This window comes from Acomys russatus, chromosome 32 (genome assembly GCF_903995435.1).
Source record: "Acomys russatus chromosome 32, mAcoRus1.1, whole genome shotgun sequence".
In the NCBI taxonomy this organism is placed as follows: Eukaryota; Metazoa; Chordata; class Mammalia; order Rodentia; family Muridae; genus Acomys; species Acomys russatus.
In genome coordinates this window covers 44222458-44236696 of record NC_067168.1, presented here as the reverse complement: position 1 = coordinate 44236696, position 14239 = coordinate 44222458, and the positions used below count along the sequence as shown (strand labels likewise).

The 14239-nt window shown below is 48.1% G+C and overlaps 1 protein-coding gene across 1 annotated transcript in view; it reads right to left on the bottom strand.

Annotated features, from left to right (window-relative positions):
* Positions 1-14239, bottom strand: part of Itga9 (integrin subunit alpha 9) — a 296042-nt gene that overhangs the window by 125442 nt on the left and 156361 nt on the right. Inside the window, exon 16 of the mRNA XM_051140720.1 lies at positions 7597-7746. Coding sequence (XP_050996677.1) covers positions 7597-7746 — 150 coding nt within the window. The remainder of the gene's footprint in view (positions 1-7596; positions 7747-14239) is intronic.

The following is a 14239-nucleotide window of genomic DNA, read 5'->3' as shown; positions in this document are numbered from 1 at the left end:
ATATATAAAGAACTCAAGAAACTAAACACCAACAAGCTAGATAATCCAATTAATAAATGGAGCACAGAGCTAAACAGAGAATTCACAACAGAGGAATGTCTGCTCAACATCCTTAGTCATCAGGGAAATGCAAACAACTCCGACATTCCATCTTACACTCATCAGAATGGCTAAGATAAAAACACTCAACTGACAGCACGGCTGGCAATGACGTGGAGAAAGAAAATTTCGGTTTTCACATGGGGTCTTATTGTAGAGAATGTTCCTTGTACATTGGAGAAGAGTAGGTGCTCTTCTGATGGGTGGAACGGTCTGTGCATGTCTGTAGAGTCTGCTGGTCTACAGTGCTGTCCAGCTCTTCTGTTTCTTGGTTGCCTGTGGTGTTTGAATGAGAATAAGGCCCCACCCACAGGCCATCTGACGTAACCTTATCTATAATTACTACAGCTTTAGGGGTGCCAGTTTTTGGACTATTTAGGAAGGATTAGGAGGTGTGGCCTTGTTGAAGGAGGTGTATTACTAGGGGTGGGCTTTGAGGTTTCAAAAGTCCACAACACCCCCTGTCTCAAGCTCTTTTTGCCTTGTGCTTGAAGATGTAAGCCCTTAGCTACTGCTCCAGTGCCATGCTTGCATGCCTGCTGACATGTTTTCTGCCATGATGGTCATGAGCTCGCCTTCTGAAGCTGTAAGCAAGTCCCTAGTCAAATGCTTTCTTTTCTAAGTTGCCTTGGCCACGTTGTCTTGTTACAGGAGCAGAACGGTGAGTAAGAAGTCTTCTTCATAGAGGGTCTACCCATTGTTGAAAGTAAGGCACCAGGTTGGACTCTGTATCACCATCAAGGTCTCCTGTCAGTTCTGTCAATATGTGTCTTACATATGTAACTTTTCTGATGTTGGGAGCTTACACACTGATAGCTCTTCTTTCACTTTTATTGCAATGTAAAAGACCTTCATTGCCTTCAGAAACAGCTCTTGCCCTTAAAGTCTACTTTAAGTCTACATGTCTGAGCTACTCTTGTTTTCCTTTGATTACCATTTGAACAGGTTCCCCCCCTCCTCCTGCCCTGCTTCTATGTATACTTCTGGACCAGAATTGAATTTCTGGTAGACAGTTTGATTTTCTGTTTATTTTTTAAACCCATTCCACCACTTTATATCTTTTTATTTGTAGGACTTTAGTCTATTTACAGTAATTATAGATAAGTTTACTGTCTTTTATTAATGTGTGTGTGTGTGCTCATGAGTATATACATGTTCACACGTGTGTGCATGAGCATGTGGAGGCTGCATTCACCTTAAAGAGATGCTGTACTCCCATGCTTATTACATCAATGTTCATAACAGCAACAATATGGAAAGGAGCTACCAATGGGTAAGTTAAAAAAGAAATGGTACAGCATACAGATGATCCTCAACTCCTAATGGGAGCTGAATTGCTGAGTGGTTTCTTGTGCAGCAACAGATTTGACCAGAGCATTCACTGAACACTCTGCCGCCTATTGATAATAGCCTGCCGTAAGTCAGGGACATTGAGGACAAGAGCGGGATGCACAATTTAGAACCTGGGCAGAGCCAGGCCCCTTAGTAAGTTGGGAAAGCAGTTGCTTTAAGGGGTGGAAAAAGTGATGAACTAATTAATCATAGGACTTGTCCCCAACTCTAGAGAGCGAGTGAGTGTGTGTTCGTGTGTGTGTGTGTGTGTGTGTGTGTGTGTGTGTGTGATGTCCGCACATTTGTATGCTGAGGTTGAAATTTGATTCCTGTGCCTGGACCTGGATGAGTCTCTTCTGGGAAAATGGCCAATTTGTTTCCTAGGAATCATCCCCGGGAGGCAAGACGGTGGCACACCACAGCTTCCGCGTGCTGGATGAGGACAGGGTTTCCAGGAATAACGAAAACCTTCTCCTCAGCACGAAGCACAGAGAGTACAGCTCTAAGGTCCAACTCTAGATGTTCCTCTCAGAGAGCAGTGCCAGCAGCTGTAAGCTTGGTCCCTGAGAAACCTGTCAAGAGTCTCAGAAACCCAGAAACCCAAAGTCTTCTGAGAAAAGCCGGGTGTGGCCCTTCCATCAGACAAGGCCAAACTCAGCATGGCTGAAGTCTCTCCCGCCTTCCAGCCTCTACCTGCGGGTCTGCACAGCCCTGATGGCTCCAGTCCCCAGAAGCAGCCTTCCTAGCCATGGGAGCTGACCGCATCTCTCCTTGTTGCAGGAAGCTAAAACCTCTCTCAGGAGACAATCACTTCCTGCCTCAGACTTCCTGTGGTTGAGGGGTCAGCGTGCCCAGCAGCCTGCAGCCTAGGTTCCTGTGCCGGCTTCTTCCTCACCCTGTTCTTCACCCTGGATACCCTAGGGGTGTCACTTCCATTCAGAAAATGATTTTTCCCATTTCTCACTGAATCCTTATTCTACTTTTTTTTTTTTTTTAAAGATGGGGCTAGCAAATTTTGACTAAGAAGAGTGAGATGGGACATCACTGAGCTTGTGGGCTTTGTGGCCTCTCTTCCAATGACTCAACAGAGACATCTTGCAGTAAAGGGGCTGTAGATAGTCATGTGTGTGTGTGTGTGTGTGTGTGTGTGTGTGTGTGTGTGTGTGTGCGTGTGTGTGCGCGCGCGCGCATTTATGAGTGTGTATGAGTGTATGTGTGCATGGGTGCGTGCACATGTGTGTGTGCACGTGTGTGTGTGTGTGCATGCATGTGGAGGTCAGAGTTGGTGGTGGGAATAATCCTCATTCTTTTGCCTGTTCTTTGAGGCAAGGTCTCTTGCTAACCTAGAGCTCTCACACATGACTGCTCCCTAGACAGCCTGTTCGGGAGGGGGGCGGATTGCCTGTCTATGTAGGCCTTCTGAGGGGCTGGAATCATGGCGGGCCACTGGTCCCATCCAGAATTAGTGTGGACTCTGGGGTCTGAAGGTGTTTCTCATGTTTGTGCGGCAAGCTTTCCTGACCACTGAGCCACCCTTCCCCGCCCACCATGGTACTCAAACTTTATTTACAAAAACAGAGTTGGCCACAAGCCAAGGCTGCTGACTCCTGCTGTATAATAGTTAGCTAATGAATTCTTTGCCACTTTTGGGCTGGGGCTTGTGGATGGGTGCATCTGGCTTTAATGGCACCTGCCTCTGAGGCAGAGCTGTGAGCTTCTCCCATGGTGCCAAACCAGCAATGAGGACATAGGACTCGGGGGCTGGAAAGTTGGTGGGTGGTTCCAGCTGCTCAAGCCTCGAGGGCCCCATTTCTACTATCACATCCACACTAGAAAGACCCTCCCTTCTCAGGTAACAGCAAGGATGAATCTTAAATGTGTATGTTAGGAAGAGCGAAGAGAGGGCTGGTTTCTTAGACAAGGCAATACTTGTTTTAAATTGAACTGTAATTATGTACTTGGACTGTACATTGTATACAAGGTTGCTAGGGCAACCAAGTCCCAGGCTGAAGCCTTTGAAAAGTAGGGTGATTGGGTTGGTGGGGGTAAATGTGTTTCAAATCCCACCCAAGGGGACTAATCAAGAAGGCTCTATTTAAAGGAAAAAAGCAAGCTGTATCCTGATGTGCCACAGACTTGGTATTCCCCCATGTGCTGCTCCAGGTCTGAAAGGCCCCAGCTAGGTGTAATTTATGTATGAACCCATGTCATCTGGTGTCTTAATCATTGTTCTATGGCTGTGAAGAGACACCATGACCAAGGCAATTAACTGGGGGTTTGCTTACAGTTTTCATTTCCTTTACCTTTGAAAAATAGACTCTTATGAACACACACACACACACACACACACACACACACACACACACACACACACACACAGTGCTATGTCACACTGGCCTAGGAGGGATTCCCAGGGAGAGCTGACAGCATATCCTATTCTATTAAATAGCCTTGCAGAATGGCTTACACTTTTGTTCCTCCACATGGGCTCTTTCAATGGAGACACACTCGACCAGGTTTCTACGCAGGTGTTGGGGAATTAATAGCTGATGAGAGAAGACACGGAGCTGGGGAGATGGCTCAGAATTTAAGAGCACTGTCTGTCCTTCCAGAGGTCCTGAGTTCGATTCCCAGCAACCACATGGTAGCTCACAGCCATCTATAATGTGATCTGATGCCCTCTTCTGGCCTGCAAGTATACTTGTAGATAGAGCACTCAAGTACAGTAAATAAATAAGTAAATTGAGGAAGAGAGAGAGAGAGAGAGAGAGAGGGAGGGAGGGAGGAATCAGATCTCTATGGTCATTGGGCTTCACTCTAGTGTGGGAGATGTGCAAGGAATTGCACAGAATACACTGGGATGGGTCCTCAGAAAAAGAAAAAATAGGCTGCTGGGTTGGGGAAGCCAAGACGCTTCTTTGAGGTAGCAACATTCAAGCTGAAATCTCAACCTTCAAGATTAGCCTTGAGAGGAACAGCATGGAAACCTTCACAGAAGAGGGGTGCTCAGGGCCTCAGGCCAGGAGAGCTTGGTGCACTGGAGAATGCTGGGATGTAGTATGTGGGTGACTCCGAGAGCGCTGGAGAATCAGGGCACCCCCTTGCAGGGTCCTGCGGACTCTAAGAGGAAAGCTGTGGAGGAGTCATTCAGGGAAACAGGTGTGACGCACAGTCTGGGTGACAAGCGGTGTGGCTGGGCCTGGGAGGATGGGTTAGTGTGGGGGACAGACGGGAGGGATCCAGGTACTATTGTGTGTTACTGGGGCTCGTGGTGACGGAGACAGTTCCTGAGTTCTGGTTAAAATCAGCTCTGCTTCCTGGAGTGGGCCTAGCTAGCCGCCCACTGTTCTCCCCTTTGAACAGAGCCAACATCTGGAAGACACATGGAGGGCTGCTGGAGATCATTAAACCGACTCGATCTTGTTGTTTTTCATAAGCAAGAACCACTTCCCTAGAAAGTCTCAGGCTACTGGACAATCCTCCCAATCTAAGAACAATATTTTTCTTTTTCTTTTAATTTCCACCAGAGAATGACATGATTGAAAAAAACTGTAACAGTGCCCTCTCCACCCCGCACATCCCGTGCCGAGGCTCTCTGAAGGGAAAAGCACGGTTACTATGTCTGCGCATCTTTATCTTGGTGAGTATTTCTGTGTCTCTAGAAAGCGTATTGATGTGATGACTTAATTTTCCAGATTAATGTGCTGTCTCAGTCAGTTCCTACAACTATGATAAGGATTGATATGACCGTGGCTCCCTCCTGCCTCCTTCCCGGTCCAGGGGCAAATTGCTTCTCTTTGCTCGTCTACCACTAAGAGTCCCAAACCAGCTGTGTCAGGATCAATGGACAGCTTACTAAGACATATGGCACCCCATACGTTCCTGATTTAGTGTGTCTAGGTGGGCCCAAGAGTTTTCTTTCCCTATGTCAGTGTCAGCTTTCATGTGAGTGCGTGTGCAGGCACACTCCTGTGGGGGTGGGTGGGAATGCTTGCACGTGGCGGCTCACGCCTGACCTCGGGAGTCACCCTTGACTGCCTTTCCACCTTATTCATCGAGGCAGTGTCTTTTTAAGGTTACTTATTTGTTTTTATTTCACATGCATTGGTGTTTTGCCTGCATATATGTCTGTGTGAGGCTATCAGGTCTTTTGGAACTGGAGTTACAGATGGTCGTGAGCCTTGGCACAGTGGCTTTTTTGTTTGTTTGTTTGTTTGTTAAGACAGAGTTTTTCTGTATAGCCTTGGCTGTCCTGGAATACTGTAGACCAAGTTGGCTTTGAGAGGCAGAGTGTCTTAATCAAACCCAGAGCTTGCCGATGCGGCTAGTTTCTAGCCAGTTTGCTCTTCCCATTCGCACCGCCTCATGCGTGTATGGAAAGCCCGTTATCCATGGAACCATCTTCCCTCGTCCCAGATTTCCTTACATGATCCCAAGAGCAGCTGGGGCTGCAGGTACGGGGGCATGAAGGCCAGGACTCTATCACTGGCCTCTCTAATCTTAAGTAACAAGCACCAATTTCTTGTCTCGTGGAGTTTTACAATCTCTCCCAACTTACCAATTTAAGAGGGATATTAAGAGATGAAAATATTGAGAGATTCTATTAATTCTTCTACATCTATCCAGTCAATCTGACGACATCTTTGTTTTATGCCTATTAGCTGTAGCTCTGACTTGGAGGCAGAGACTGAAACCTCTAAGTGGTGTTTGTTGTTGTTGTGTGTACGTGATTTTACGGTAGAGCCAAGGTCATTGCCTGGACCCTGTCCTTCTCCATAGAGGCCAAGAAGCGTCTAGGAATGTGTGACTTTAGACGGAGAATCATCTACTATCCAGGTCCTTTTCTTCCATGTACTTAGCTATTCACTCAAAATCCTAGTTTAATATGCATTGTATTTGTTATTTAGTATGTTGCTTTTTTAAGGTTTTAAGGTTTGTTGTTGTTGTTTTGAGACAGGGTTTCTTTGTGTAGCCCTGGCTGTCCTGGAACTCACTCTGTAGACCAGGCTGGCCTTGAACTCAGTGATCCACCTGCCTCTGCCTCCCGAGTGCTGGGATTAAAGGCGTGTGCCACCATTGTCCCATGGTTATGATGAAGATGATGGTGATGATGATGTGTGTGCGTGTTTATATGTGCGCATGTATGTGTACATGTGTTTCAGTACTCTTGGAGGTCAGAAAAGAGGGACAAATACTTTGGAGCTGGAGCTATAGATGTTTGTGAGCCACACACGCGGGCACTAGGAACTAAAGACCTTCACTCTGAGAGAGCTTTTATAGTCTCAAATTGGGTATGGTGATGCCCATCTGTAATCCTGGCATTTTAGAGGTTAAGGCAGAGAGACTACAAGTGTGAGGGCAAGCTGAGCTACATAACAAACAGGACTCTGTGTCAGAAAACAATATAATCTCTTTTATTCCCAGAGTAACCATTTGCCTTCTAAGTAAAATATTTTATTTTCATTTCAATTGACCTTTATTTCTCATGTCTCCCATTTCCTCTAAGCTCAGTTTTTCTTGGTTGCCAATTCATATTTAGATTAAATCACTGATTGGCAGGTGTATGGATGGGTGGGCACTGAGGGCACTTCAAATGTGGGTCATAGGGGGTTTCCTTAGTTCTGAGTCTAAGTGACAAGCAGGGCTTGAATGCTACCTTCCCACCTGCGCTTTAAAAGATAGGCTTACATCTTAAAACAAAAAGAAGCGTGTGCGTGCATGTGTGTGTGTGTGTGTCTGTGTAGTGTATGCACGTATGTGGGCGTGTATGTATGTGGGCGTGTGTGTATAGCGTATGTGTGTATGTATGTGCACGAGCGTGTGTGTGTGTGTGTGTAGTCTCTATGTATGTGTGTATGTACATACATTGGTGTGTGTGTATGTGTGTATAGTGTATGTGTGTATGTGTGTATGTATGTACGTGGGTGTGTATGTGAGTGTGTCGGGGTGCAAGTGGAGAATGCTAGTTGAGTGCTAATCATGCATGCATTCTCCACTGCTGCTCATGCTGGCTGTCATGTGACTAGCGGCTTCAAGTTCCTGCCTTGACTTCTCCACAGTAGTGGGCTGTAACCTAGGGCTAAAATAAGCCCTTGCTCCCCTAAGCTGCTTCCTGCCAGAATATTTTACCACAGAGACAGAAACAAAACTAGAACAGGCTCTAACCTGATTTTTCTGGGCGATCTTTTGTCCCTTCTTCCAGCGGAGCACTGGTGTCAGAGCTGGCAGCTCCCGCTTCTCCTCAGCAGTCACAGGAGCATCCAGGCTGTATGCAGCTTCAAACACAATGGGGCTGATGACGTCCTGCACCCTCCGCTGCAATAGCCAATAAGAAGGAGCATTAGCAGTGAGCGCGTGTGGGCGCTGGGGCAGCATTCCGCTGTGTACGTAGACCTGCCTGACACACCACTCACTCGCCTCAGGCGGTCCTCACAACCACCTGCACATGCTAAGACTTCATTGATTTCCTCTTAGGAAAGATAGGTGAGGCCCAGGACAAAGGTCCACTTGTCCTGGTCTTGCTGACAGCCAAGGGTTTCTCAGGCTAGCTTGCCTGATGCTAAATCATCTTTCCCAGAGCATATGGAAGACTTTCTCTAACTTGTCACCCACATGTGCTTAATTAGATGCCAGTTGGTGGCTGGGAGAGCATCTATACTCTCCTTGTTAACCCTTTGTTTTCATGGGATGCGGATGACCAAAGCATGTTTAAACTGAGACTACAGTTTTCTGTCAGGGCAGGAGACCCAACAACACTGACGCAAACAGTGTCTGTGGTGGGTTAAGCATCACTGAAGCCAACTGCAAGTTTTGGGTTCATTCCTCTAGAATCCAAGCACTTCAAGGCCCAAGGGAATGGTTGATGTAGCCACAAGAAAGGCAAGGGTGTTGTAGCAGTTAGCGTTTCTGTCGCTGTGATAAAACATTGTGACGAAGGCGACTTACAAAAGAGTTTATTGCAGTTATGGCTCCAGACAACGAGAGTCCATCATGGTGGGGAACATGGCAGCAAACAGCGGGGGCAGGAAGCTCAAAGCTCAGATCTTTAACCAAAAGCAGGAAGGAGTGAGGTGGAGGAGGGAGAGGGAGAGTGGCAAGTGGTGAAAACTCTTAAATCTCAAAGCCCACTTCCTGTGACACGCTACCACCAGCAAGGCTGCACCTTCTAGACTTCCCCAGCGGCAGACCAAGTGCTCAAATCCCGGAGCCTGTGGGGGACATTTCTCACTCAAGTCACCACAAGAGAGAAGAGACGAGGACAAGATGCCAGGTCCGCGCTACAGCTGTTAGAGGTGAACCATACACATCGTAATCCCAGCATCTCACAGGACAGGAGCAAGGACGGCACAGGACTCAGTCCCACAGGACACAGGATTGGTAAGGGGCTGGATCTTTTCAACTTTTAAGGTGATGGTCTTTCTGCACAGTGGCACTGCCTCTGGGTGACTCTAGGCCCCACACGCCATAGATGAGAATTAGAGGCAAGAGTGATATTGCTTGACAGTATTCTCTGTGAAGTCTGGAGGAGTTGGGATTGGAGTCTCACTGTGTTCAGAATGGTGACTGTTCCAAATGCCTCAGGGAGCACCCGGAAGAGAGCTTTCTCCAACGCTTTACACAGCCAGTCTCCTCCCACGGAGGTAGCCGTGCTTATCCTTGGGGGAACATCTGGGGACAGCCTCTCATCCAGTATGAGAGAACACAGGCCAAGCAGCTTGGCTGTCCAACTCCAGGGCCATCTCTGTGCTCAGCATGCACCCTGGGCGACACGAGTGTCCTTTGTGAGATGCCCAGACTGTGACTATAAGGATGACAAACGACCCTCATTTTGCGTGAAATTATGCTTTACAAGTGAAGTGGGGTGGCCAACCCACAGACTGCGGCAGAGCTCTCAGGATGGGTCTTGATTCTCAGGATGACACTTGGGTTCCTCAGGAGTCGGGCAGTCTGGTTAATAAGTGTGGGTGGGGAGGCACACCAAAACACAACAAAGTTAAACAGCAGCTTTACTGTTTGAGTTTGTCGATTCTGCTCTCAGTTGGCCTGTGTCTGAGAAGGAGGCTGTGGCCGCAGGTTCTACTCGGCCATGGCACCCGTGTTTTCTCACAGGTCTCCTCATGATAGGCTGTTGAAGGAATGCTAGAATCTTCCTGTAATCGTTCTGGAAAGGAGTCACTGGTGTTGAGTAGCGTGAGATGGGAGGCTGATGTCGTCAGGGGTAGGGTATGGAGGGTGGAGCAAAGGGGCCGTTGCCTGAACAAGAAGCAGATGGCGTACATTTGTGTTCAGTAAAACATCCACCGGGGGAAAGGTTCAACTCTTTAGCCTAAACAAAAGTACAGGAACTCCGCAGCAAAGGGATGCGAGTTCCTCAGATAAAGAGGGTTCAGACATTCTCTGGAGCACTTCATCTTGGAACAGGTCTATAAGACTCGTGAGCTCTTTCCAGGAGCAAGACATGCACCTAGGATCCAGACGCCCGCCGCCGCCCCCTCCCCAGCCTACCGACTCTAAACAGAATTCAAAGATGGTTGATGGTAGAAAGACGGATGCGCAGATGCCAAATTCACATGCTTGCGAATGCATTCCTTGTGTCTCTTTGAGGCTGGTTAACTGTTTCATGGTTTTGCACTTAAATATTTCATGTCAAAGTAAGTCCACAATGACCCTGTTATTCTGGTCTCAGAGGAAAAGGAGAGTTGGGGAGGGGCAGCAGTGGCATCACGTTTCTGGGCTGCCATGTGTGTTTCAGGGCCTTCCCTAAGGTCTGAGTTGACCTCAGTCTACTTAATGCAATGTCTGGTGGGTGGATTTGCCTTCTCCAGAACGGCTGAGTCTCAGCAACTTAAACAAACTGGTCTTCCATCCCAGAGCTCATTATAAGGTAGAACCAGACTTCTAGGAACCAAAAGCAAAGGAATGTCCTTGCTGCCCATTAAATACTTTGGTTACCATTGTGTGGATGGTCCCACTATGTAGGTGGTTAGGGCTGGCTTTGCATGTATCACACACAGTGCAGCCTGACCCCAATCTCACGATGCTGCTGCCTCAGTCGCCTGAGAGCTGCAGTCACAGGTGGACGTGTGAAAACGCAGCCATCCTGATCACACTAGGCTTCAGCGGTCCCTTAGAAATGCCTTGCTCAGGGTGGGGGTGGTGTGGGGGGGCTTGGGGGTTTGGGGGTGGTTTGATGGAGAAACTGCTTGTCCTGCAAGCCTGAGGACCTGAGCTTGGGTCCCTAGCACCCACACAAAAAGATGGGCACGCTGGTGTGCGCCTGTAACCCTAGTGCAGAGGAGGCGCAGACAGGCAGATCCTGAGGGCTTGAATGCAACACAGTCTAGGCAAAATGGCAAGCTGCAGGTCCAGTGAGAGATCCTGTCTCAAAAATGAATGTGGAAAATGCTAGAGGATGCTAGATGCTAGATTCTGGCTTCTATAGGCACATGCGTAGGTGAGCACCCCCTCTCAACACACACACACACACACACACACACACACACACACACACACACACACACACACACACACACACCCCACCCCACAGACAAGAGCACAGATACATATTCTGCTAAAAGACAAATGAATAATTTGTAGCTAGGAAATAAGTACATGGAGTGGGGGTGTTTCTAAGCCTGTGACCACACACAGTGATTGCCAAGGAGGGAGGCCTTAGTCATGGCGCATCTGAGTTTGGACCATGGATACAAGTTGACATCCAGATGGGGGGACGCTATTCTCTGGCGGCAATTGCATGAGCCTGTTTTAATTAATGAGTTTGAAAAGCAGCTTCTTTCTTTGCCTCCCAGTAGCTTGGAGCAGCCTGGAACTCAAACCACACGGAGGGGTGGGCGGAGGCAGGGTGCAGGGATTAGAAACAGGCCTGGCCCCTCCTCCCTCATGCTGAGCTCTGCTCCAAGCTGCAGAGGGAAAATAGCAGGCTATTTGGGGGTTTTCCCTCATCGTTTTTTTGGAAGTTCTGCCTCCTTCTGTTCGGCACATTAAGTGGAGGAAGTGGCCAGAATAGAAGTCTGTGGCTCTCTGGCAACTCACCACAGTGGCTCAAATTTTACTACTTAGAAAGTCGCTACTACAGGCTGATTTTAATTTTTTTTTCTTTTCTTTTGAAATGAGGTTGCTTATACCCCAGACTGGCCTCAAAGTTTCTAAAGTTGACTCCTGGTCATGTTGCTTCCACCCCCAGAGAGCCTGGATCACAGGTGTGCACCACCACACTAGGCTCCAGACAGAAACTTCTTAGGTTGGACCCACCTTTAGCCTTATCTGCCCAGAGGTCAGAATCTACCTTTTCCTGCTAAAGGCGGCAGGCGTTTACTTGCTACTTTGAGAACAGAAGGTGAGCTTACGGAGGACACCCGTGCTGGCGGCAGACCTGGGCTGTGGCTGGCGGTTTTTATAGGGAATGTAACACATGCTCCATTTGAAGTTTATTGGGTGCTTACTTTATGCCAGGCAGTGTGCTGGGCGGCAGGAAGACAGACCTGGATGGAATTAACAATTCCAGAGGGAAAAGCAGAGCTGTGACAACATCATGTCAGATGCGCTAGGGTAGAGGTGGCTTTGAGAACACAAAGGAAGTTGATACCTGATTCTTATAAGCCTGGCAGGCTTCCCAGAAGAGATACTCCTGGGCTGAGCTGTAAGACAGAAGGATGTGTGCCAGACAGCAGGTGCGAGGCTCTGCTGGTACAGCGGTGCACAGGAAGTTTAGAGGGGTTAGTGGACTGCGTAGACCCAAAGGCACACAAGAGTCAGGCTGATGGGTAGGGCAGGGAAGCTCAGTCAGTGGTCAGATCTCACGTGTCCCACCCCCTCAAGGCTGTGTGAACCCCACACTAAAGGCCAGGGAACACAGGGACAGAGTTAGCATGACACCACAGCCGGCATTCTGGAAAGATCCTTGCAGCTGTAGCATGACAGCAGAGATGACAGTAGGGCTGGGAAGAGGCTGAGAAGGTGTTGGCTAAGAGGCTTAGCCAAAAAGACCCACCAAGGGAGGGCTGGAGCCAGGACCCAATGGTGGACAAGAGACTGAGGAACCCTTTTTTGGCTTAAAGATACACATTACTGTTAGGGAAGAGCTGGGGTGACTTGGTTCCACTTCTCAGTGCAGGGCCTTGGCAAGCTGGGCTTGATCACTGCAGCACCAGCTGGCTAGCCACGTGACTTGGAAATCTACCCCATAGCTTCTTTTCCTCTCTGAAAAAAAATAATAATAAAGCAACTCACAGTTTTTCCTTTCTTTGGCTCACAGTGGCAAATTAAATAAAAACAGGAAGGGTTGGCCTCACTTTAAATTTGCAGAAACACAGAAGTTCAGCAAATAACCAGTTAGCCTTAAGTTAGATTATTGCTTTGTGGGGAAATCCAATAAGTGGGTTTCTCATTTTTGGGTTTGGGTGGGTTTTTTAAAATTATTTTTTGTTTTTGTTTTCTTTTTCAAATGTGATTTTTCTGCCCCCTCCATTCTGAATGCCCTCTCACATGTTCTCGGAGCCCAACCCTCTCCACTTCTGCCTAGGTTGGCTTCACAGACACCCTGAGAAGTGAAAACTACGCCCCACAAACAGGGTATCCCATGTCCACGCTTCTACTCACAAAATAGGCAGAGTGCATAATGACTCCGCCCTCAAACCACACAGACTGCAGCATCTCCTAGTGATGTCTAGGCCATCCCAGTGATCATGAGAATGCTCCGTGAGTTCATGCAACGGCAAAGTTGCCTATTGACTCGTTTCTCAGAAACTATCCCCTTCCACGTGACGTCATCGGAATGGCAGCTAAGTGCTATAGGCTATTTTAAAATTCTCATAAGCTGGGAGGGTGTTTTAAAAGGAAACAGAAGATTTTCCACATCCAGGAAGAGCCGAGTCACTTACTAAAACCACCTCCTTCCACTGGCAACTGGAAAAGTTGGACACACATAAACAAATGCTTCTGGCGTGTGTGCGTGCATGTGTGTGTGTGTGTGAGAGAGAGAGAGAGAGAGAGAGAGAGAGAGAGAGAGAGAGAGAGAGAGAGAGAGAGAGGAGAAAGAGAGGGGAGGGGGGAATCTACTCATCCCCAACAGTGGTTTTAAACCTATCAGGTCATTCTCAGAAGGAACAAGACTTCCTAGCCTGTCGTGCCCCAAAGAGGAAGAGAGCACACAGATGACCCTGGCATTTAAAGGCACATCTTCCTTGACGTGTTTCCAGGCTTGCAGCCACGTGGAATGAGGATCTGTGAGCTGAGCTCCTGGCAGGAGTTGGTATGCTCAGAGACAGCCAGCACAAGCACCCAAGGGCCCAAAGAGAGAGAAGCACATGGAGAGACGAGTGAAGTCGAGGCCTCACTCACCCTCTGAGGCCTCACTTACCCTCCAGGCGCCTGGCAGCCCCCACAGCAGTCAGTCGTGCAGAGGCAGGGGCAGGAGTTAAGTTGCTGAGATCACAGCTGCCTTCCAGCTGCAGAGTAGACACAGCAGGAGAGAGGACCTGTGACCTGAGAGGCAAGTTGACCAGAAAGAGTGGGGGGGGGGGGGGGTAGGGGAGGAATGGAAAGCTCAGAAGCAAACCCAAGCGGCATACAGGGTGCAGGTACCATTATATATGATTATATTGTGCACCTAGGGCAATAGTGTAATAATAGTGAAGCACACATGGGCAATGAATGGCAGCTCGTGCTATTTATAAAGTGTCTTTGATAAGAAAATTTGTAAAACTTCCGTTCCTATTATTAGATAGAAACAACACTAGTAGATTGAAGTTTGGGGACTGGGGAGTAGATACGAAGACTGAGTGAGGAG